Source organism: Dermacentor variabilis, chromosome 1 (genome assembly GCF_050947875.1).
Source record: "Dermacentor variabilis isolate Ectoservices chromosome 1, ASM5094787v1, whole genome shotgun sequence".
Lineage (NCBI taxonomy): Eukaryota > Metazoa > Arthropoda > Arachnida > Ixodida > Ixodidae > Dermacentor > Dermacentor variabilis.
This window is the reverse complement of record NC_134568.1, coordinates 212,615,318-212,641,865: the sequence shown is the minus strand read 5'-3', so window position 1 is coordinate 212,641,865 and position 26,548 is coordinate 212,615,318. Positions and strand designations below refer to the sequence as shown.

At 45.3% G+C, this 26,548-nt stretch overlaps 1 protein-coding gene across 3 annotated transcripts in view; it reads left to right on the top strand.

The window, feature by feature from the left end:
* Positions 1–26,548, top strand: part of LOC142592616 (luciferin 4-monooxygenase-like) — an 83,471-nt gene that overhangs the window by 13,466 nt on the left and 43,457 nt on the right. For 2 of the 3 annotated variants that reach the window (XM_075704166.1, XM_075704159.1), the window contains exons 5-11: positions 763–965; positions 1,590–1,758; positions 9,680–9,851; positions 11,034–11,134; positions 11,251–11,395; positions 18,117–18,374; positions 19,414–19,596. In XM_075704166.1, the coding sequence (XP_075560281.1) occupies positions 763–965; positions 1,590–1,758; positions 9,680–9,851; positions 11,034–11,134; positions 11,251–11,395; positions 18,117–18,374; positions 19,414–19,547 (1,182 nt within the window). In that variant the 3' untranslated portion in view covers positions 19,548–19,596. The remainder of the gene's footprint in view (positions 1–762; positions 966–1,589; positions 1,759–9,679; positions 9,852–11,033; positions 11,135–11,250; positions 11,396–18,116; positions 18,375–19,413; positions 19,597–26,548) is intronic. The other variant, XM_075704172.1, reaches the window with a different exon arrangement.

Sequence of the window (26,548 nt, the reverse complement as noted above, 5' to 3'; positions counted from 1 at the left end):
GGCTAGTGCTGCTTGCACGTTTCTGACATATAGTATTATACATGATGCAATAGAAGAAATTATGGGGTTTTACGCGCCAAAACCACTTTCTGATTATGAGGCACGCCGTAGAGGAGGACTCCGGAAATTTCGACCACCTGGGGTTCTTTAACGTGCACTTAAATCTAAGTACACGGGTGTTTTCGCATTTCGCCCCCATCGAAATGCGGCCGCCGTAGCCGCGATTCGATTCCGCGACCTCGTGCTCAGCAGCCCAACACCATAACCACTGAGCAACCACGGCGGGTCATATAATGCAGTAAATACCATGTAAGGAAAAAAAACACGTTGGGCTGCTGCGCTGGCGTAAGACGTTGGATCCCACCATTTGGCACATAATTTATTCTTTTAAGGATGAGCTACTCGGCAAGGGAGCAGCCGCGGTCAGGAAAGTCCGGGAGGGTTCACACAGAAAGCGTCGCTTTAAAAAATGCGGGGTCTTCAGCGTAGCGAAACTGCACCGTGGGCTAAAAAGGACGCCGTATAGCTGAGGGCTCCGGAATAATTTTCACCACTCGGGCTCCTTTAACCGTCATCGAAAGCACGGTAACGAACGTTTATTGCATTCTCCTCCCTTTGGAATAAGGCCGCTGCGGTCGGGCACCGAAGCCTTGTGCTCAGCAGCGCAACGCTCCAGAGTCCCCGCGGCGTGGAGTAACGCTTGCAAATTGAGTGCGCCTTTCAGTTGTGCGTGCCGTCTGTGCTTTGGCCCCAACACCGCAGACGCTGGTGGTGTTCGGCAGCCACGCCGGGGCACATCCGTTCGCGTCGCTGCGGAAGACAGCGCTGTCGGAGCGCCAGGCGTCACCGGCCGCTGCGGACCCCGACAGCTTGCTGTTCGTCCTGTATTCGAGCGGCACCACAGGCAAGCCAAAGGGAGTCATGATTTCGCATAGGAACGTTGTCGCCCAATACTTGTCGGCGGGGTAAGAACCACGGTGTCTGCTTTTATTTTACTGGCGATAGATTGAACATCATAGTTGCAGCGGGTAGCAAAAGCTGCTCCTGCATACGTGTGGATGTGGCTTTGAAAAAAATAATACTACAAGATAGCAGCAAATTTGTCCGACCATTGAATAATCAGAACCCTAATTCCAGCGCAGCAGTGTTCCAGACCGAGAGACACTTCTGTTGCTGTGCAGCTTTCTCATGCGCACGTGTGTGTGCGTGTGCGGGCGCGCGCGCGCGCGCGTGTGTGTGTGTGTGTGTGTGTGTGTGTGTGTGTGTGTGTGTGTGTGTGTGTGTGTGTGTGTGTGTGTGTGTGTGTGTGTGTGTGTGTGTGTGTGTGTGTGTGTGTGTGTGTGTGTGTGTGTGTGTGTGTGTGTGTGTGTGTGTGTGTGTGTGAGGAGAATTAACTGTCATATGTACTGACACACATTGCTAACAGTGGCGTGAAAATTGATCGTGCAACACATTGATCATGGTAACGCACTGATAATGGTAACACATTGATCGTGAAAATAGCGCAGGCGGTGTAACAGCACTTATTCATAGCAAATCACGTCATGATGTCAAATAACCACGACGTTGTTTTTTTTTTTCATTCCAAGTAGGGCAGGACCGAAAAGCCCTCGCCCAGGTCGTCACATTGGCACGGCTCCTTTCTCTCACGCGTCAGGGATACTCATGTTGAACAGCGTCTTCAGTCGAGGAGACACTCTGGTCGTCTCAGACTGCCCAGATCCAGATGTGCTCATCCCTGCCATCGCTAAGCATAAGGTATGCGATTTATATGTGACGCGTCTACATCAAGAGCGTAACTAAAAAAAAGCAAATTTTCAAAATATCGCTGCATGTCTATCATCGTTCTCGTGTAGTGTTTGAGGGAAAATCAGAGCACTAAATGCGAAAAGAGCATCATCAAAATAGTTCATTAAACGCACATTTTGCTTATTCATAAATTGCTGATTATAATGTCGGCGGTGTTGTGAACTTTATCTATTTGGATGCTGAAAATATGTCATTGCACAAATCAACTCTGCCTATTATAACTGCGGTGGTGAACATTCAGTATACAACACGGAACCTGCGTGCACCAAGACTTTACAGTTTTTCAGAATACAAAGAATTATGGCAAAACAGGAGCCACCCCACAAGAGGTGCCACAGATACGCCTATAGTCTATTTACTGCGAGAAAGTAAACACCACATTTATGCGCTGTTAAATAAAACGCTTGTCACAAGTTTAACGCATTGCCGTTACCGTAACGACAGCTGTATGCCAGGTACCGTGTGCTCATGAGCGAACACACGCGCGTCTGGCAACTACACCGGTGACAGTAACGAGCGGTAACACTGCGTTGTAGCCTTGTAATAGGAAGCAGTTTGAGTACACCGACAGTCACTAGTGTTTAGGGTCCGTTACCAAGAAGCAGAATGGCCGTATACTGGATGTTCCGCGTAACTTGTGCGAAGAGCTACAAAAAGCTGGATCAGGAAGTTTCCAGGATGGTCTGCAATTTTCTCATTAGTCATCCAGCCATTTGTTCGTCGGCGTGTATCCTCTCCTGCTACAAACAGAAGCCTGCAGAATGACTGAAAGGTGAGAAAGTGGGTGCGAATTCATCGCAATGTCTGGACAGCGCGACGTAACACAGGCTCCTCCTTTGTCTGTGTTACGTCGCGATACCCAGGCCTGAAACAGAAGCCTGTTTTTATAATGGTCCACCCCGCGAGGAACCACTCTTTCGTATTCTTAGAAGGCATGAGTTGTTCAGGATGTCTGGGCATCAGTTAAGAGAAAGCTGGTAATCTCGACTATTTGATTCTCCTAACTCAGTTAAATTACGGTAAACAGCGGTAACGAGGCGTTTCACTCTCGGCTCCTTTCCGATTCCGGTGCGCGTCTTTTCGCGCTCATGTCTATAATACATACCGCCTGCCTAATGGTTTCAAAGAGCAAGCAACCTGTTCCCGCGTTGTTGGGCTTTCTTTTTTCCTGGCTTTCGCCTTTTCGGCCTCAGTCAGTCGGTGTGAAGCTGCGGCTCTCCGTCATCACGATGTTTTCGCGACGGCGCACTGCACCGATAGAGAGAGCTGATGCGGAGATGTTTATGCCTACCTGCGGTCTCACAACTACTGGGTCGAAGCTTTTTCGCTCCTGCTGCACGGCGTCGTTCTGCGCAGCCCGAGGAATCTGCTCAGCCCAGACACGTTCCTAGCTTCAACATTTGGTAGCAGAAGACGGACATGGAGTAGCTACAGAAAGCTGGATCGAAAGCGGGTCGCTTTTGAGGCGCTGGTTCGATTCTCCCCGCTGCCGGGAAATTGTTTTAATGATTTATTATAATCTCTCGAAATTCTTGCGAGTGGACGGCCAGACGGACGGGGGCACGTTTAGCCCCTTCGATAGCTCATAAATGCTGTCCGCAGTGAAACGTTATTCGATTAATGGCCTGTTTCATTAATCGACTAAATAATTGTGCTTATTTACACGTACATCTACACCTACGATTACACATTTAGCACAAGATAAATACTCACAAAAAAACTGGAGTTTAAATTGGCGCAGTACCGAAGAGGAAATTTACTGCGGCTTTCTGGTCACTTACTAGCACTCGGCTTCGAAGCTTTAGCTTCGGGTTTGTGGTTTTCTTAGTCTTCACTCAGAAATACGGAGACAGCTGCAATCAATATTCCACTGCAATGGAAAGAGAGATTGCAAGGTGAACGTAATGCGCAAATAAAGTTTTAGAAGAGACTGTCATGCCTGCCGCCCCCCCCCCCCCCCCCCCCCGCCACCGCGCCTGAATTCTCGCCATACTTCCCTTGTTGTATACAGACACGGCAATTATCCTCAACGTTCAGTACGCTGCTTGTGCACAGCACTCTGCGACGCTGAGTGAGCACAGCAATAAATTAACAGCTGCAGGCGCTCATGTGTCTTGTGCAGTCGTTTGACCGCCGATTGCAGGATAGGGACGGCCTACCTTCCATCACAGCTTTATGCAGTCTTGTTTATTTATAACGGCAGTTGCCGCATTTCCCCAGCTATGGGGCGCTATAACGTAAAACTATTCCAAACTTTTATATTCCAATTCTGCAATCAGCCCACCGCGATTGGTCAAAAACTTTTTTGGACCACCCCCACTTCACTTGTCTGTCACGCGACGTCACGAAACCCGCGATAGCTCCTCATCTGATATGACGTGCACACACTGATCATGCATAATTTGACTGAACAAAACAAAAATAGTTATTTCTGATTCGACGCCTTTTTGCCATTAGCCCTCGACTATTGGTAAAATGTTTTCGGGCTGCACCCACTTCACCTGCCTCTCACGCGACGTCACAAAACCGCAAGAACTTACCGCGTCAAAGTGACGCGTACGCGTTAAAGATGCATATAATATGCCGAACAAAACTGAATTTTCTTCTGAATAGCCATAGGCTGCCCCGTTCCGAAAGGAATAAAAGATGGCTGCCGACGATCACTCCGGCACTGGCTACTCGCCCCTGCCGGAAAGCATGGGTTTATTTGCGTGTAATAAAGCTTTTTGCGTGGCCGTGTAACGTTTTCTAGAACTTTCGGCACGTTTACGACCTCGTTCTACCAACTCTTATTTGCTGAGCATCCGTTTTAGCGTCATTCTTAAGCTTCCGTTGCATGCCGCCGCGATTGTCGACGAGCCACCGCAAACGTAAGAGAAAGCGGACCAATCGCAGACGCCGACACCACCATCTTCATCCGGTTATCGATATTCAGCGCAGTGGGTCGGCCCCATCGAATCCCTCTCCATTTGAGCATGCGTCTCGCCTCTTGTGAGCCAATTAGATAAGACAAGTCGCTCAGTGCAGGCAATGTTATTCGTTTTTTCAAGCAAACAAAAGTGAGCTCCTATGAACGAAGGGAGCATTCGATTGGTTTGTTCAGACAACCCTGTGGGTGACTGCCCGATGCTTGCGTCGGCGGTTACGCAAATTTGACGTCAGGAGATTGGAATAAAAACATCTTGGAATAGTTTTACGTTATACGGCCCATGATTTCGGTTACACACACACAGCTAAAAAGCAGTCAACGTAATGGCTATTGATTGATTTACTGATTGACATTGGACCATTAATATATCAGAGCAACAAGGGGCAATGAGTGACACCATAATGTGAAGCTCCGAATTATCTTGACCACTTGGAGCCCCAAACGGCAGCATTTTCTTTCTTTTTTATCGCGACATGAACTATATGGTCACTCTAAGCGAATGCTTGCCGTCGCCGTGAAGTTCCGCACATATTTAAGTATAAGTATGCTATATTTTGTCTATGTCGCACATGCAATGTAGATGCCAGTCTATTCAACCGCCAAAGTTGCTCAAACAGGACTATGTTCTTGACTAAATTATTCCTCAGGAATTTTTATAATTGCAACCCCCAAGCAAAGCACGTAATGCATTTCATTCAAAGCGCATGCCTGTTATTGTAAATCTTCCTGCTGTTAAAAAGTGCAAAAATATAATAGAGCTCACAATATGGAGGTGAAGTTATTTCACTAGCGCTGCTCCTTAAAGGGAAGCTGAAAGCTTTTCCAGAAAAAATGAGTACGTCGCGTACTCATGAGTACGCAGTACGTCGTGGTTTTCAACCCTCTGAATTCGAATATCGCATCGAAATTGAGCGAAAGAAAGCGCAAACATATTTTATTTCGACGAAAAGTGCAGCAGCAGACACGCCCAGCTCGCGCGCCTCGTTTTCGCCTGTGATTGCTCGGGCGCCTCGTGACGTCAACAATGGCGTTCGTCCGGACCGACTGCTGCCGCTACACACGAAGCACGGTTCAAAGTAGTTTGGTGCGTTTTGCTGAGACGCTCATGGAAAATTTCGAGAGCTTACGTTTCTCTGAGGAGTTCGGCGTTAAGGCCAAACCCCATGAGAGCGATTTTTCGCGCGACGGCAACGGGCGACGGCTTCGAGCGACAAAACGGGCCGTCGCTTGAACAGATCGCTCGGTGTTGTCGCTCGAGCGCTCGTTTCTAGAAATCTAGAACTCTTCGCTCATCGCCCGGAAATGCTATGAGCGACTAGCCAATAGTGCGAAGCCGAAAGTGGATGTACATAACTCAAATACTACTGTTTGTTGCACGGAACGAGCAAACTATTGAATTTTACACGTGCAAAAATAAGAACCTAGTGCAAGACCTTCAGAAATATTTTATGCTCCTTCTTCAGTAAAATACATTAACTTAAATTGATAAAGCATGCGTCACGCTAGTTTCGGCGCGTTTATTGCTGCCCTCATACCGGGAAGTCGTCGCTCAAAGCCGTCGCTCGCGTGGAGTTCGGCTTGCAGGCGACGAGTGAACGCGACAGACATCGCCTCGCTTGTCGCGCTGTCGCTGTCGCGTGCAAGATAACTTGTAAGGGGTTTATACTTTACTCCCTACATGTACCAGCCGAGTGCGAAGAGCCGGCCTCTCCAAGAAGCAAAAAATGCTGGTGCAAGCACTGCTTTCCACGTGAACGAAGGCGAAGTGTTAGCATCTCCTTGTGTTGGAAATGTTCTTTGGCGAGTATGTTCTTTGCTAAGCTGCATTCAGCGTTCCAGTGAGTACGTTTCCGGGCAAACAACTGTAGTGCTATGTTCCTGCATGCCTCCTCGTAGAACGTAAGCGGTGATGCGATCTTCGGCATTTGTGCGCTGCCCCAAAGCTGTCGGCAATCTACACAGACGGTTTAAACGCGGGAAAAGTTTACCGGCTGTTGTAGCACGTGTAGTATAGAACCTTCATCAGCGCGCCATCCGCACGCTACTCGTAACCGGCGAATTCCGTCAGCTACATGAGATGGTCGGTTTCTCTATGTGTGCGAGAGAAGGGGGAGCGCAGCGTCCTGGCGTGAGCAGGCTTTCCAACACATGCAAACTTTACGCTTGCACTGCGTTATGGTAGCTGCATGCAGGCTGTTTCACAACACACGTGCGAATAGAAAATTCGCGGCGCTTGGCGATGAAACCTGCGTCAAGGGTGGGAGAAAAACATGCACCTTCCGTTCAGCGTGCCAATTTTTATTTTAGGAGAACCCGCGTCAAGGGTGGGATATAAACATACACCTTCCGTTCAGCGTGCCAATTTTTATTTTAGGAGAACCCAAAGCACGCATTATTGATAAACTCCGGTAGTAATCGTCATAGAAGTGGTTAGAACACAACACTGTTGTTCTTGAGCGCTTGAAGTTGTTTCGCTTCACAGCAGCCTCCCACTTAGCTGAAAGCTTCTTGTCTTGCAGGAACTAATGGAACATGGAAACGTCGTCGCGGCCGCTGGTGTTCGTGCAAGCGTAGGCTGCACAGAACGCCGGCATGATCGGCCTACAAGTTCAATTGATGCTGAGCACGTCAACTACCACTCCTATATACACGCAAACAAAGGAATGTAGGGTCGAGCGAAGCAGATTAGGACGGCACGCACGCAGAAATAAGCCCGGTCAGGCATGGTCGCGGAGACTGCGAAGGAGCGGAACACCAGTGTTGACGTCACTACGCCGCGGTTTCTGGTCTCCGCTCGCATCGTCAGCGTCAGCAGCAGCGCGCGGCGCTCGACGGGGGGCGGAGCTACAGCACAATTTTAACCGACGATTGCGTCGCTCCTAAGTGAAAAATCCCCCCAAAATTTTATCTTCATGGTTTATAAGGTTCCCGCATCCGTATATGAGCGTCTTATTGAATTCGACAGACTCTTCAGCTTCCCTTTAAGGGCAATGCAGTGGCGCCTGTACAATGCGATCACACAGTCCCTAAGTACACGGCGTGTTGAAGCTTTAAATGGTGCCAGAAATTCTGGCCCACCCGCGTATGTCGCATCGGCGCGTAGCACATCATCCGGATAGTTCAAGCACAACGCTATATCTCGCCTTCAGTGTTCCGCCCTAACTGTTAATTACTTAATTATCACTGCAATGCAGCCACCGCGGCTGGAAATCAACATCGTGCTCAGCAGTCAAATGTCGTAACCATTGAGCCAACACGGCGGGTGCTGCCCAGTTACCGTCGTTTGCCACTTCACAAAATGGAATGCGCATTGTACACGTTCGATTATGGTGTCTGCCAGCTGCATGTCATTAGGCAGTCAGCCTCATACCATTAGACTGCTACGTGAGCGAAAGGCCCCCTAATAACAAGGGGAAACACAGTGAGAAAGCCATTTGGCCCTCGCTGCAACTGCGAAGACGTGACCGGTGACAGATTCTGTTCTGCGTATTACGGCAATCGCAACGTTCCACAGAGTGGAGAACTCTCCACTCTGCCGTACTACCAATACAGCTTTGGGTCTTGCAAACTCACATTCTTCAGAAGCCACCACTTTGTTAAACAGAAGAGGCGCACACGCTGATGCACGTCATTCGAAGTATCCTGCATTAGTATATGGTCTCGCACCGCCCAAGAACTGAGCAGCAGCGGAACTGCAAGCAGTTAATGCAGCAGTGATTACAACTCAAAAGGAAGTTGGAAACATGGACCAACTAAATTTTTTACTTAATTTTTTTTCTCGCCTTGCGTGAACATAGATTCGTCAGCATTTGACCTCTGTGTGCGCCTATAACTTGCATGGCGAGCTACCATGTGAAATCATGCTCCGCTTTCCAAACGCGGCACCTTCCATACAGTTCGCGAAAAAAATTCCAAACGATGCATGTGTTCGTGCGTAACGCCCACATGTATTCTTTTTATTGCGATAGCAGTTATGTGCTCACTCGAGGTGAATTTTCGCCGTCGTGCCGTCGCCGTGATGCTCCGTGCAAAGTCCAAGTGCGATAAGAGCGACCCGCACGTCGTATGGTGCGAGGGAAAGCGTGTGATGTGAGCCGAGATGGATTGTGGCTTGACGTGCACTCTTCAAAATGTTTGCACCCTTAGGTGCTTGTCCCACAACAATAATCGTCATCTGCCTTGCTTGTGTTTCGTTACTTGAAAACTCTCTGCGCTCGCTACTCTTCTGCCGAGAATACTATGTGACGTTGATAACGCGCATGCCGTTCGCGACCTGGAAGTACCAGACTGGCAGCGTTAAAGAAAGGAAATGCGGACAAGACAGATGACGCATATTGTTAGGTGACAATATAAGTGCCAAAGGGTGCAAACTTGTTTAAAAGTGCGTCATCTGCCCGAGCGCTCGTTCAATGTTGTAAGTCACGTGATCAAGCGAGCGCTAGGGTAGAAGAGCGGGCGTCTCTTCCTCTAGCCCGGCCGTGGCTGCACATGACTGTCCGCGCGGCTGAGCGTATATGTGGCCCACGCACCGAATCTTGGAAGTAGTTGGCAGTGGGTGCAAAGGCTAAGGACAAGACGAGATGTCTGGCGACTTCATAAGTGCTGTTTTCCCGCTCGCTTAGTTTTGGAGGTCATGTAATCTAAGTTTGGCAGACGCGGTGAAGTCAGAGCAGCACGAAAGCATTCGCTTCCAGCGCTATTCATCGCCATATAGCTTTGTGATAGCGAGTGCTCGCAGTCATCTAGTGAGATCCGTTCGTGTTTCTCTGTGCGCGCGTGACACCATGCTTATTAATTTAATTATTAAGTGATCTTTACTGCAATTCGTACGGCCGATAAAAGCAATAACCTTACTTCGTGAAATTGTCTAATGCTTTGCTATCGCTATCAATGCTTCGCCTTTGGGCCAAACTGATATTTTTTTCTACCTTTCTTTTGCAGGTTTCGTTCTTGCTTCAGTTTCCAACATACTTGAGAATAATGCTCAAAAGTCCACTGCTAGAGGAGTACGACTTGAGCAGCCTGATGATGGTTAGTTTAGCTGGAAGCACAGCGCCGCCAGACTTAGTAGCTGAGGCCCGGGCCAAGCTAAAGGTCTTTGCGGTTGGGCAAGGTAAGCACTTTGTGGACACGTAAATAATCTATGGAGGACGTATGTTTCTGAAAGGGATACATCCTTCTAGAAAGCATTGAAATGAAAAGCTTAGCCTCATCTGATGGAGTCTAGGCAGATACTGAGTGCGGGTATAGGCTACTGGACAGTAATACATTTACCAAGATGTGGCAGTTAACTTCGCATTAACGGCAATTCACTATATTTTTGTGTTTTAAACTTGCACGCGACAGTTATACAACATTGTACTCCGGCGCCAGTCGCAAAATGTTCGTGACAAGAGCGTTCTTCGACGCAACGATAAGTAATGTGATTGAGCAATAATTACGTAGTGGAAAATGTGAATACTATCACAATATCTTCGAGGATGTCAATTACGTGAATGCGAACCACGTCTGTTGTCTTAGGTGACAGGCAGCTAAGCCTCTACACCATTTGCGGTACATGGCGATAAAACATCGGAAAATGAAATTATTAGTACCACGTCCAACTTTTACGTGCACTTCGACGCCATGGCGAGCAGTGAGCCAGGTTGCTTAGTTTGGAAAAATAAGCGTATAAATTCTGACGGCAGACATTCCGAAAAACGTTCAGTTTGAGACAGCTTTGCTATCTGCACTAGTCTCGGGCGGTGAAGTCCAGCGTTTCGATGAAAATATGTGTACTCTGACCTTTGTCATGAGGAGCCATGTTTGCCACTTTCTTCGCCAATTTCTTTTCCGCGTAAACTGCCTGCAGTGAAGAGCTTGAGGAATTGCGTCAATCAACCATGAAAAAAGGAGAAAACCGACGAAAGAAAGGATGCAACGTGTCGGCCTCTGATACATAGATCTGAAGAAACACTTACAACCCATTAAGCTTAACGAAGAGGGCACCAAATAATTGTATCAAGTACATCCTGTAGACCCGCTCCTTGCACAATTCCTTACAAAGGGTGAAAGATGCACCACGCAGTCCATGCTTTACCCTCACTCTCACTAGACAGCGCTTAAGCTGATCTGCGTCACCATATTGCGTTTCCTTTCGATTCCTGAACGCATAAGTGAACGACGGAGTCAATATCTAGTGCAGCTTTGGCCGCACGGTATGTAAGTTAGTTTCATGACTGTTCGTGCTATCGTACGCATCATCCGTCTACTGCAAGCCACATATGGCGTTGTATAATAATTCGCGTCTACACAGGCTATGGGCTGACAGAGAGCTTCGGCGCTGGAACCTACTCTCTTGGAGTAAGCGTTGGCAGCGACTGCATCGGGGCGCCTAACTTCATGTCTAGCCTCAAAGTAAGTAAGCCGCTGTATTCGCAGTTTCACCTAATGCATCCGCTATACATTTTGCTGATATGCAACCCACCGGCCGCTGCAGTTGATGTTCTGCCGTTAACGTGATTCACGTGCAGGTCGTGGACATGAGCTCAGGAGAAAAACTTGGACCTGGTCAGCGTGGAGAAATTCGCATTAAGAGCCCGTGCTGCGCTATGGGATATCTGAACAACAGTCAAGCCACCGCGGAACTCTACGACGAGGAGGGATTTTTAAAAACAGGTGCGCAAAAGTTACCTTCCTCACAAAATTGCCACATTCCATGTACTGAGTTTATGAGCACCGCGGACAGGCATGCTACACGACACTTGCTTTACTAGCAGTTCGACTATAGGCAACCTACAACTGAGATATCTCTTCTAATAAACAATCTTGCGTTCCTACGGACAAGAAGCGTACTACATTACATTACATTGCATTACATTGCATCATATTATATTACATTACATTACATACGTATTACATACGTATTCACATTGAAGCAAGTTCTAAAAAAAATGAAGTTGCCCTTAATTACTGTGATATGCCTAGGATTCAGCGCCTTTATTTAAGCACAATCAGCGTGTCTTCTTAACATCTTATACTGTTGATGAAAATAGGAAGCTAACGTAACCTAACCGGACAAGCCCAGTATATGCAACAAGGCAGTGAAGAGTGTGTGCCGGCTGTCTATCATGTGCAAGAGTGACGTGACTACAAGCTCTTTTCGCCAGGAGGTAGTATGCACGCATATTCAGCGACAAGCATTAAATATACCTTGTTGCTGTGAGAGCGAAAATAGCACCGATATATAAGCTTTATTTTGTTTAGTTTTTTTTTTCTTGACGTCAATGTCATGCCGAAGTTATGTCAATACATTTCTCGTTCGCACACGCTTATAGTGTGCGTAAAGGCTCTAGTATAGCGCTGCCAGTTTGCCAACACTCGAAACGTTCTTACTCGCTTCGAGTGCTATTGTCTTTCATCGCAACCCAGGCCTCGTCAGAAATCACTGGCGAGTCAGCTAGTCCACCCAGAATGAACTCGTCAGGTGCGTGTGATCGCTAGCCGGTCTCCACGATGACCTGACAGTAGCCGGGTCACTGGGCTGAGGAGGAGTCGGTTTTAATACGTTGGCATCAGGAGTGTCAAAGAGAAAAAAAAGTGTATGTGTGATGTGACGTGTGGGAAGCCGATCACCTGGTAGATGTAGAGGGGGGATGGGAGAGCTCAGAAGAGTGTGTGTGTGTGTGTGTGTGTGTGTGTGTGTGTGTGTGTGTGTGTGTGTGTGTGTGTGTGTGTGTGTGTGTGTGTGTGTGTGTGTGTGTGTGTGTGTGTGTGTGTGTGTGTGTGTGTGTGTAGCAGGCCACCGTCAGTTGCACTATACCGGGTGTTTCTGCGAACACATTCAAAATTTTAAGAAATTGCCTGTGGCAGATAGATAGGACAATTGTAGTCCATGAGCTGGTCTACTCGATGAAGCGGACATTACTTGCACAAAAAGTTGAAATGCATAATCAACTGATTAACAAAAATCACTAGTTAAATTTTTAAGTAATTATACCTTATGGCGCATATTGCGATTTACAAATTCTAGCCGAGGAATTCGCATATAGAATCCACTTCCGCATCCGACAGCTTACGGCTGGCGTACGCGACAAGTTCCCTTCCATAGGCTCGCGCGGAACAAATACGGCTCCCAAGCCAACCTGGCTGACATCAGTATGAATCAGGGTGGCCCATTTTTCATTGAAGTGGCTCATCACTGGATAACGAGTAAGCTGATGTTTGAGGACTTGAAAAACGTTTTCCTGTGATGGGTCCCATTCAAACATCACTCCTTTCTTTAGTACGTGCGTGAGAAGAGCCGCAGTTGCAAAATTTTCTACAAGCTTTATCAAATACGAAGCGATACCTAAATATGACTACACCTCAGGCACGTACGCAGGATTTTTTTGTTGGGGGGGGGGGGGGGAGAGGGGGGCAACCCAAGGTAACTTTTCTATGCAAATGAGGGCGAGGGTACCTTTACTAGTACAGATGTGATTAATGCCCACCCTTCGCCATAAAGACGCGTAAACCCGCAAAATGGAATTGAAATAACGTGTATCTCACAGGTATACGCCTGTGAGATACACCTCTTCTTTACTTGGCAAACAAAGAATCACATCAAATGGACTCACGCATGAAAGATGCGCAGGAAGAACCTTGCCAAGGACAAGTTAACCAGCGAAAGTGCAAAATAAAGATTTGTAGTAGCGTTATTTTGAATTCTCTCTGGAAGAATTATAGAGAAATGTATATTTGCGAAACAACCACAGTTCTTTTGGATCCCTCCTTTACTGCTCTACCAAGTGCCAAAACCGACTCGTGTTGTTATTTGGGAAGTTGCGTAACAATGCCTGGTTACCAGTCCCGTACAACCGCGTAGAGCGCAGGACGCTGCGGTTCTAGACGTACTGCGCCCACCGCGGAAGGTTAGAAAAACACCCCTATTAGCACAGCAGGAAAATTGCTACATCAGGCTGCTCGATTGATAACTGTAGAATAGTCATTCAAAACACATGGAAACACACTTACGGCAGCGTTTTCTCTACTTCCTTTTTAAATAAAAAGACGTTGATCCATAAATATTTTCACAAAGATTTTTTGCTTTTCCTCCCTGTTTGGCTGTTGCCTTGGCTTTCTCCCTTAGTAGATCGCTCAATTTCTCATCTCCTTGCGACTGTTGTTTCCAGTTGCCAATTTTGCACGAAAAGTGCTGTACAATTAGGGAAGAACCAGACGAGGTAAGGGGTGACAGTCATATCGCTTATGGGTTGAACGGTTATTGCAGGGTCTGATGATGGACGCTGTTTCGCAATATTTTATTTTCCATCTTATCTAACCCATATCGCGGATATATGGTTCCGAGGATTTGCCAGCGTCGCGGCGAGCCGTCACTCGAGGAAATAATGAAGCAAAGGGAAAAGTTAAACGCAACTGGCGTTTTCTCCGGCCACAACTCTTTCCGCGTGCATACAGACCAGCTGACTATGAACCGAGTCTTTTTCCTGGCCCCTCGATCAGTCTAAACAAAGAAGGTTGAACTAACGAAGCAACAGCGATGCGCGTGATCGTTGAATAGATGGTGACATAAAAATTGTGTTGGGCATTATAAACAAAATAAAATATTGTAATTAAAACAATGAACTACGCCCTGCCTGCTGCAATAGATGGTGACATAAAAATTGTGTTGGGCATTATAAACAAAATAAAATATTGTAATTAAAACAATGAACTACGCCCTGCCTGCTGCAATAGATGGTGACAACTGAATTCATCTTGAGTTAATCGCGCGGACACCGAATCGATGCGAAAACTGGCCTCCACACCCCAGGAGATGCCGATAACTACTGCCATTCAATAGGAGTGAAAAACTTGACAACCGTTCCACTCTGTAAAGATGGAATGGCAGCGAAAGCTGACGAGAGTCAAAGCTCTCAAATGAAAAGCAAAGTGTTTCACCTCCGCTGCGGGTCGGCCTGAAAATAGTGCAATATCGGACCGACCAGCGGCGGAGGTGAAGCAGGCGTTAAGCACTCCCCATACGTGAGCACATCCCGAAGGTAGTGCAATGCCAGGTCTACCCCCGGCGAAGGTGAAGCAGGCGTTAAGCTCTCCTCATACGTGGGTCCGTGCCTAAGATATTGCAATACCGGGCCCACCGGCGGCGGAGGTGAAGCAGGCGTTAAGCACTCCCCATACGTGGGTCCATCCCGAAGATTCAGAAGGGCGCGTTATAGGTTCCGGAGTCCACAGGCGTATGTACCATTGATCTTGGACCCTTTTTTTTGCACTATCACCAGGATCGGCCCACACGATGATGTGGAAGACACTACGGAAGTTAGTCATACACTGCTTTCGCTGTAAAAGGCAGCAACATGTTGATCGCCGAGTAAATTGATTAGTCGGCGCTTTAGGAATGTGCCTGAGGAGTGGTGGCGTGGGCGCATGGGGGGGAGGGGATATGGGGCCTGCCCCACCCCCCCTGGGCACGTGCCTGCTACACCTGCTTTAAAGAAGTTGGCATGGGGTAATTGGCTACCGACCGCTGATATCCTCTCGGGTGTGGGTGGATACCGTGCTCTGAGATAGTGTAGCCGAGGTAAGAGATCGAGGCAGGATTGACACTTCTCTCGGTTCAACCTGAATCGCACAGCACACAAGTTTTTCAAAACGTCATCCAACTTCTGAAGATGTTCTTCTTCACTTGTACCGACGACTAAAATATCATCCAAGTAGACGACGCAGGCTTTATCTTTAAGCGAGCCCAGTACAGTGTGCACGGAGCAGTACGCAATCCGAAAGGCATGCGACTGAAGTCGTACAATCCCGAAGGAGTATGGAACGCAGTTTTAAACTTGTCTTCTTCGGCAACCTCGATTTGCCAATACTCCGCACGTAAATCAAGTGATGAAAACATGTTTGAATTGCGCACCACATCGATGGCGTCATCAATGCGGGGCAGTGAATACGAGCAGGGTATGGTATGCTTATTTAGCACTCCGTAGTCAACGCAAAGCTGCATGGTACCTTTTTATTTTATTTTATTTTATTTTATTTTTATTTTATTTTTTTGCGAGCAAGGACTACAGGTGCGGCCCACGGGCTAGACGATGGTCGGATGACTCCAGCGGCTAGCATTTATTGCACTTGTTCGTCAATAACAGCACGCTCTCTTTCAGCATAGCGCTGCAACGGAACACATAGGGGTAGGTGGTTGTCAGAAGAAATATGGTGGATCAGCAACTGGGTTCGGTTAGGGTTCAAGAGGAGGCGCTAGGAAGGTTGCTGAATGCAGCTGTGAAGGCGCCACTACAGCTGGTCCACGTTAAGTTGTTGTGCCCTTCATAGAGGTGGCACGCCCGAGCGACTCCACGCAGATGTTCTTCCGCGAATGCTTTTTGATGTCCGCTGGCCAAGCGTGGCTGGCGGCGAAAGTTCACTGCGCGAATCCAGCTGTCGGGGTCGTCCTTGAATCCGCGGAGCTCTGGAAGCAGGGTTGTTGCTTTCGTTGGACGGGCGGCACCTCCAGCTGATAAAACAACGCTATGCAGCTGCTTAACAACCGCGGCGACGACGTCGGTGAGTCGCTGAACACCGCCATGCTTTGAAGCTGCGGAGGAGTCCTGAACGCCGTCTTCAGACAGTGTTGTGGGGACTCCCGGAGAACAATTCTGTCCCAATAGTCTGCTGGAGGCCAGGTTTCTCGCAAATCTCTGTGTTATTAGGCTTTGCTTCTCTCTCTTGTTACAATGGCGCGGTCGTCTAACACAGAGATGTGCATATATATATATATATATATATATATATATATATATATATATATATATATATATATATATATATATATATGCACCGTGCACCGTGCATTGGATGCACGTTAAAGGACCCCAGATTCCTCATAATCAGATTGTGGTTTGGCACGTAAACAATTAAAGTAATATATTATATTATTTATCATTATCACACTTTCTCCAATACTACTCACTGCATGCTTGGAAGAAGTCCTCAAATTATTAAACTGGGAAGGCTTAGGAATGAGGATCAACGGCGAATATTTCAGCAACCTTCGGTTTGCAGATGACATTGTCCTGTTTAGCAACACTGGGTACGAGTTACAACAAATGATTGAGGACCTTAACAGAGAAAGTGTAAAAGGGAGGTTGAAGATTATTATGCAAAAGGCAAGGATAATGTTCAATAGCCTTGCAAGGGAACAAGAGTTCAAGATCGCCAGTAAGCCTCTGGAGTCTGTAAAGGAGTACGTTCACCTAGGTTAATTACTCACAGGGGACCCTGATCATGAGAAGGAAATGTACAGAAGAATAAAAATGGGTTGTAGTGCGTACGGCAGACATTGTCAGATCCTGACTGGAAGCTTACCACTATCATTAAAGAGAAACGTAAACAAACAATGCATTCTACCTATGCTAACATATGAGGCAGCAACTTGGAGCTACCGCGGCGCTGACAAAGAAGCTCGAGAATAAGTTAAGGACCGCGCAAAGAGCGATGGAACGAAAAATGTTAGGCGTAACAATAAGAGACGGGAAGAGAGCGGAGTGGATCATAGAGCAAACGGGGACAGCCGATATTCTAATTGACATTAAGAGAAAAAAAATGGAGCTGGGCAGGCCACGTAATGCGTAGGCTAGATAACCGGTGGACAGTTAGGGTTACAGAGTGGGTGCCAAGAGAAGGGAAGCGCAGTCGAGGGCGACGGAAGACTAGGTGTGGTGAGGAGATTAGGAAATTCGCAGGCACAAGTTGGGATCGGTTGGCGCAGGACAGGGGTAACTGGAGATCGCAGGGAGAGTCCTGCAGTAGACATAAAATACGATGATGATGATGATAGCATATTATTATATTATACTATACATATATAATGCAACTGACCGTGGTCTACTCTGGGCCAACGTTTGTCGCACTTCATTCCTCAAAGAGGCAGGACGTGTGTCGAGTGAGCTCCTGAACAACACTTGGCAGTGTTGTACACGCCGTTTAAATCATGGATACGGGGCCTCAAAGAGGTGGGACCTAAATGCCAACGCATTCTTCTCGCATTTATTGCTGAATCGCGACCGATTTATTTTTTCTATCTGCGCTGGGGATAATCTCCCCCATTCTCAAGGCGCGCATCGACGTGAAAAACGCTGCTGTCTGATTCACTAAGTCAGGTTCGTGTAAACACGACAGGTGGCGAGTCAGGATGACCTCGCCCGACCCGCCAGCTGGCTCGACCCACACCTTTCGTTTTCATGCAAACGATAGCCTCCAGCACGTGGCGAATGCTCTTGTAGAGATGAAAACCGCGAATATGTTTCAAAACGCCCAGTTTCGCACTGTTCCGGAGTGAATACACCGGAAGTGTGGCAAATCGCGAGCACTCCTAATCTTCCGGTCGAACGTTCACGCGCAGGTGACGTGGGCTACTACAGCGACCAAGGCCTATTCTACATCACGGACCGCATGAAGGATCTGATCAAGTGCATGGATCAGCAGGTGCCTCCCGCCGAGCTCGAAGGGCTACTGCGGCAGCACGGGGCTGTTCACGACGTTGCCGTGGTCGGTGTGCCACACGACGAATACGGCGAGGCGGCGAGAGCTTTCGTCGTGCTGAACGAAGGCCACGAGCCAAGCGAGACGCTCAAGGATGCCCTCTTGAATATTGTGGCTGGTATGCGTGCCGATTCTTTGTGCGAATACTAATCTACGGCGGCCATGTAGCATCGAAACCCACTACGAAACGTGCCCTTTAATTTTCCCTTATTTTACTAAATACAATAAATACAGTGGCGTTGAATTTTTTTTTATTACAGGCTAAAGATACTGTCTGGAGAAAGCGGATGGTCAGATCTGGCAAACTGGCTACTCGCGAAGATTTCTCTTCGATCGTTTTATTTAAAGGCTCGCGTCAACAGTAAACGAATACTTGCCGAAATTGGCTCAGCTGTCGCGGACAAATGGCCGTGCAGCTGCGCGGCTCAGCCAAGCAAGTATTTTATTACAGCGAGTGCTGTAGGGTACATAGTTGGCCAAGTACTCCTGTCGCCCTCACCTTCAGTTAACTACTTGTCTTTTTTTTTTTTTGCTTCGTTTTTTTTTTTACCGCAGACTGCCGCTATTTACAGAATATGCAGAAACTACTGTACCATTTTACTATTCAGCAATGTGCCCCTACAGAAAAGCGAATTATGGCTACTTAGACCTTGCACATGAAATTCAAGCGAATCAGCATAATGTGTACGGCAACTCGAAATAATGATGGGATAACAAAATATGAATTTCACTGCAGATGCAACTATACTGTTACGAATTCCGTAGATGTGTTCAAGCTAGTTCTTTAATTTCCTGATCTTGATGTTGCGTACAATTTTGGAATTATCATTTACATGCTATTGATACAATGTAAAAAGAATAATTCGCTTATCAAGCATGCTATGGTTCTTAAGCATGCCATTTCATAGTCTATCGTGACTGATTCTGATGTAACAGTGTACATCTGGCAGATCTGCGCACGTATGAAATCATAAGTGAATTGCGGTATATATACGGACAGACATTGGATTAAATATGCCTATATTATATAAAGGTCATCGTCATCACTCCGTGAGAGAAGTCAATGCTGCAGCTTTTTGTCAGCGTCTGTCTCATTTATTTTAAATCGGAAATGAATATACCCCGTTCTTGATACCTGTGGATTATTTCCGTCACAGATCAGGCAAGCTACCAGAAGCACCTGCACGGTGGACTTGAATTTGTCAGCAGCATTCCGAAGTCCTTCACGGGCAAGCCACTACGTGCCGCTTTGCGGGACACCTACGCGAAACGCCTGCAGGCATCGCAGTAGGAAACTACGACGCGGTCATCCAACGTTGTCCAAGAGCTCGTGTCTCAAGGTAGTGCACACTACTTTGCACCTTCTCTTCAAACGTAGAGTCTTTGTTAAAGTCGTGTTAAAGAGACACTAAATAACCGGGATAAATCCGTGGAGAATGCAAGCAACTACTTCAAAAAGTTTCCATTCATCTGGCGGGAAATCGTCGATTATTTTTGGAGAAAACGCCGGCTAAGCTTCCTCTTTTCGGATAACCTTGGAATCCTACACTCTTAAAAAAAAGGTAGTCGCAAGCGACTCTTTTCGGGGTGTATCTGCTCGTCGCACATATGATGACCTTTTGGGTGGTAACCCGTACTCTCTTAAAAATACAGTGCAGGCGACTCCCTCACAGCACTGGTGACTCTCTCCCGCAAGACCTACTGAGGTGTATGTATTACTCCCAAAGCAGGAGTTGATGCGAGTACCTCAGTGGTCCATGCAAGTACCCCTTGGTAGTCAGCGATACCCCTTTGGAATGGCGACAATGACCCTTCCTAGGGTAGTCATCTGAAGACTCACAATGGTGGTGTACATGACTACCATGGCAAGAGTTGGTTAAACTACCTTTTGGGTGGTAACACGTACTCTCTTGGAGACACAGTGTGGACGACTCCCTCAGTACCGGTGACTCTCCCGCAAGAACTACTGAGGTGTATGTATTACCCCCAAAGCAGGAGTTGATGTGACTACCTCAGTGGTCCATGCAAGTACCCCTTGGTAGTCAGTGGTACCCTTTGGAATGGCAACAATGACCCTTCCTAGGGTAGTCATTTGAAGACTCACAGTGGTGGTGTACATGATTACCATCACAAGAGTTGGTGAAACTACCTCCTGGTACTTAACCAGACCCCTTGTAGCAACTGCTGTGACCTCTGCCTGGGTAGTGAATAGACTATCTCTACACTAAGATGGAAGCTCACAACATAATAGATTTTAGTTTGCATGTGCAACAAATGCGTAGTTATTCAGCCACCATTATATGTTATGATAAACTGCAATACTATAAACAACTAAAAAAAACACTGAGCACATAACACTACATTGAGTGAAACACCAAGAGCAAATATTTCGCTACTATCACTGTATTAACCTCAAATGCATCAATGGACTATACCTGGCAAAAACAGAAGACAACAGTCTGATTTGCTAAATTGGAATCAATGGCCAACCTTGAGAAACATTATGCTTCAGTTTACAAAGCATACTAAACAGCTGCAATATGTCCAAACTTATGAGGTAATTTAGCATTTCAGGCATTTGAAAAAGGATTTAATCCTTTGCCATGACAAAGGACTCATTTATTTCAATATGCCATGGAGGCATACATGGACAGAGGAATTAAATTTCAATATTGATATTAAGCGACAAATTTACAATCTCACCAAATCAAAGCAATCATACAGCATTGATGCTAATGGAAGAAAAGAAATATGCCTAAAGGCCAGATAAATGCAAAACCGGACATTATAAATAGCGTCAGTTCAATATCCTCGTGGTGCCGGCATAGTAAGTACATCCCATAATGTTTCAAAAGTGCAACTTCTTGGCCGTCATTTCATCCAATTTGTCAAAAAAGACTATTGTCTCACCTCCTAAATGTTTCCATTAGCACTGCCTCCATGTTTGCGTCAAATGCTGCCTGCTCCGGTTAAGATCTGAAAGAACAGCACAACTGTTAAAACTTTGTGAACATTTTATTCAATAAGAACATGAACCCATTACAGTAACCTTTAGCAAGAGCACATATAGTAATCACAAGGAACACTTATTTCTTATAAGCAGAGAATCCAGTTTACAGCAGGAAGAGAGGAGCCAGAGAATAGCTATAATGCATCCGTAGATGTTCTCTTTGAACGAACCATAAATGGCCTTGCCATCAGGGCATATCACAAGCCCACACACGTGGATACACAATAGGCAGAACATATTTAAATAAGTATAAGAATATATGTATAAGTTCATTTTCCAGATTCAACTGGAGGGTAGGTTTTTGGCAAAAAGCTGCCTGCACAGCTTCTACTAGTAAAGACATAAAATCACATTTCAACAAAATATTTCCGCAGCTCAGCTTTGGTATACCCTTTTGTATGTTTATACGTGCTTAGAACATGGGGCAGGTTATAAGACAACATTTGAAATTTATAATTAGCGCAAAAACATGGTATATTCCATGTATTAATAGGTCTTATGTGTATGTTAGCACGACACATGTCCAAAGATGCCAGAGTAGAATGAAAATTGGCAGTGGATGCCATTGAGAAATAAATTTTTTTTAACAACTTAAAGTTATACAAGTGATTGACGCGGACAGTGTTATGTGCTTCAAAAGCACACTTGGAGGTAGTTGTATTGTCAACATTAGCGATTATTCGAACAATTTTCTTTTGCAATACGAGAACATTATTTATGTTTGTTTTGGTCATTGTGGCCCATACTAAACTGCACATGTACATTGTACATGGCTTCACTTTGCTGTAAGTAATTTGAGACAACAGCTGTCTTCCAATAATGGGGCTCACTGCTGTGAACTTATAGCATAATGCCCTCCAATGTCACATTTTCACATGAAATGTACAGAATGTTTCTATTATACATGAATGAAATGCAAGCTGTGATTCTATAGGGGAATGGCACTGAGCTAATGCGTGCTAAACAATCTGCGTAAGTGTGAATGACAGCATCATTAACAAGACTACCCTGCTGCTTTGCAAGGAGTCACTCCATCTCAGTAACATCAAAAGCGGGTTGCGCTCACCACGGAGATGAGACAAAGTTCCAAATAAGGGCCAGAATTATGTAGTATTGTTTATTGATCAAATAATGCTCACTATGTTCTGTCAAGTTAAAAATGCCACAGAAAACAGCTAATTATAATGGCCGCCGGCAACTCAGTGCTGTGACATACCACGTCTAGCGACTGCCTCATAACACATTATCCTTATGTAATACTCTAATGGCACTTTCCTTTTGCAGCAAGCAGTTAAAGTATTAAAGTACTGCAATGCACTTGCAAAGCAGTTATTTCCCCATAGTGGGATCAAGACCACATAATAAAAAGTACACCACAGGTACAGCATAGAAGTGTATTCTGCAGTACTGTATAAGTGCTGAAACTTCCTTCTTGGTACTGCTGAGTGATTTTCATGCTGCCTAGTTCCTGTTTCGTCGTCTCACAAAGATTATGGAATGATCAACACATTGTGACTAGAGTCGCTAAAGTTATACATTCACATTCATTGGCACCACTTTATTTGTTTAACCCTTTAATGAGCACGCATATAAATACAAAACAAATTATTTTATACCTAAATGTGCAAAAGACATTGAGAATAAGCATAATCAACGAAAATAAAGGATACTTTTTAGAAACTCCTTTAGTAGTATGGGGGAAGAAGTGGGCTTCTCCCCAAGCGACATATGGCTGCGTCTGGAATCTGTACAGAGAGCTCTTTGCATTGTGTGTCTGAGGTCACTACAGCAGATCTTGCACTGGTCTGTCTCCTCTGACCGTGCTTTCCAAAGAAAATGAGTCCCATGTCCTTTTTTTCCCATCCTGTGTTCCTGCTCTAAACCGACAAATGACACTTGCTGCCATTCAGTGTTGGCTCAATACATTTAACAAGAAACTTCTTACTCAATGCCAAAAATCAGCAAGAAAAATTTATATTTTTTGGCATGCTGTATGCAGAACTCATCAATGAAGGGTTAAAACAACTGAAGTGTCAGAGCAGCATAGCCACACACTTTTCACTACATCTTAGTATGTATATCAATATACATTACAGTGCAAATGCTGTATTACTAGTCTATAAATGCATCTACCACTACATCTTGAACTAATGTTTCACTCTAGGTTCAAGGTGGCGATGCGATATGATATTTTGCTTCTTTGATCACCTACAAAATCTATGACAGCATTGCAGATATAGTTGCTATAGCTGGATTGCATGTTTGCATTTGTTAAAGAAAAAATGTAAATGAAACGAACAAGTACATCGAGAGAAGCAACTTAATGTTTCAACTAAGCCACATAACAAAGACGGAGAGTCAGTTTATCTAATGAAATATGCATGCAAACTTGCAGCTGATCACCCGTCTTCAAAATCCAGATTTTGAGCATGTGTCACAATTTCGCTTTCCTTTCTTGCTTTCACTTCTGCATCGACTTCAGGGCATCCTGGTGGCATTCACTTTCGCATGTTTTTGTACTTGTTTCTTGGGCACATATACCATGGGATCTGGAATGAAATGAAAGAAATTGACTTTACATACCTAATCAACAGTTCAATGACTTCCAGTTTTCAGGTTTTTAAAGAAACTGCAAACACAGCACAGTTAAACATGGAGTTGCCCTAACCTTAGCTTGCTTTTTGCACTGTTTCCTTCATGTTCCAAAATGTATCAAGTGAGCTATTTTAGCACACCTTCGAACACAATATCTGAGAATTACTTTCAGTATTGGTGTTGGTCAAAACTTTAATGCATGAAAACGGCTACAGGTACAAAAATGTATTATTTAACCAAATACATATTTAGCTGAGCATGCAATTAATTTTACAAGAGGTGGCCATATGCATGCCAGATGCAGAGGTGCTGTTGATATCTTCATATTCAGTTAAGCTGCAAAGCTTTAAAACCACCACATCTCTACTCAATCACAAGCACACAGACCTGAACAGCTGCAAGCAAGGATGGCCATAAACTTTACAAAGTAGTAAGAAAGGCTTTGGCAGCATGCTTAATGTAAAAAAAAATTATGGGGTTTTATGCGCCAAAACCACGATCTGATTAAGGGGCATGACGTAGTGGGGCACTCCGGAAATTCGGATCACCTGGAGTTCTTTAACGTACACCTAAATCTAAGTACACGGGTGTTTTTGCATTATGCCCCCATTGAAATGCGGCTGCCTTGGCCAGGATACGCTTAACATCTAAAAGTGCAAAAGAAATAATAAGAAGTTATAAGAAAATGCTATTACATGGCCAAGGTGCAATGTGTCCCTCAGAGCTGGGTACTTGTTTACGAGGCTCCTTGCAGCAACATTGCACAATTTATTTGGGTACCTGATGTTTAAAAAAGCATGCATCAACCTTCGACATCAAACAATACACAAAAAACAATATGCAACATTTCCATGAAATAATATCAAACCGTTGAACTGTGAGTCATCAGATGGGAGAATTTAAGTAAACTGCACCATGAAAGCATTAGGTACGTGACAAGACCGAGGTTAGAGAATTGATCAGATGGATTTGACACAGGACAGGGGTAACATTTAATCCTTTTGTCCTGCAATAGCCAAGATAAACGGATAATCATGACCAGAGTTCACAAACTCTTAAAATACTTTCACCAAACAAGATGTTATAAAAGGTTTTAATTAATATTTCAAATTAGCTTATTACTGAAACATGCACACAAGGGAAAATTAGCCATGAATACAAACTTGAAGGAGCATCTCCTATAAGAATTTACAAGGGCAGCTTATTAAGCTAGTTGTTGATCCATTATCGTGAGTGTACAGTGCAAAGGTTAAACGAGCACATAGACACAAGCACTGACTACCAATGGAGGTTTTATTGCTGAATACACACAATAGTGATACAGCTATCTGAAAAATAACTACTAAAAAGAACAAAGCAGACCATCAAGAGGCACACAAAGAAATGTAGAGTTGCGTAAAAAATGCTGGCCATAGGTTTGACTTCCCAGAAACTTGAGCTCTCTTTCAGATAAGGCAATGGATGGCTTGTTGATGCATGCACTCGGCTCCCATGCCAATTGTGCTACTTCAAGTATGATATGGGTAAGACCATCCCTGTGCTTGTGAATAACTGACATTCTTTCAAACCAAGGAGTGCAGCCACGCATGCTAGTATGATGTGCCAAAAAAACTTTCTCTGCCATTGCGCACATTATATGCATGTTCGCACAACCTCTCATGAAGGCATCTGGCAGTCTGCCCCATATGACAAGCGCCGCATAAAAGAGAAATTTCATACACAACATTTTATGAGGATTCAACATGCCAAATCTTGCGCTTGACCTTGCAGATGCCTTTCTGACTGCCCTATCAGAAAAAGAGCTAAAGTTATTCTGGAAGTCCCGTGAACGGCCTGTATTTGTGATGCAATCATATTTTTTTTGTATCTCGATTTCCAGCATAGTTCATTTTTTGGCCACTCGTCTGCTTTTCTTGTTCTATCTTCAGAAGTTAATGTTTTTCAGATAGCTCTTTCACTTGCTTGTGTAAATTCGGCACATTGAATAATAACCTCTCTGTTGACAGTCGGCACTTCTGTCTATGTACCGTTTACCTTTGTGGTGTACACTACCTATAAGAACTGTAACCAGCAGCTAAAGAAGCTTTATTCAACGCGCCATTCTAGCGCCCTCGCCCACTCATTAACCCAAGACTCATGGCAAGGAAACCACGGAGGATATTGCTCCATTGAAGCATGACATAAATTATGACTGAGTGTTAACCTTCCTGTAGCTTTCATGACTGTTTTTTGTGAAGGAAATGGAATGGAAGTAGAAGAAATGCTGCTGGTGGTAACCGAACTCGCAAATTTGACATGACGCATGCAGCACTGTACGAATTCATCTAGCCACAACTGTCTTTCCATCCAATTCAGTTGGTATTTGTATACCCGCATAAAATGTAGCGCTGCTAGTGTCAGGGTTCATGTTGTTCGCCAGAATAAAGAAAATGGGCTCAGGGCTGCAATGTCGACATTGCCATTGAATATTTAAATTTCGAGGTCATGAGTGAACTGTAATTCAGAACTAGTCAACGATGTATCAGTGATAAAAAAATTTCGAACCAACAATGCCATATACACTGCTAAACACTTAAAAAGGCACTGCACAATTTGGACATTGTTCACTGCCCCAATGCAAAGCTTTAGGAAAACAATTTTTTTCCCCTCGGTTATCGAGCGTTTTCAAGGGGGACTACGCAGCAACT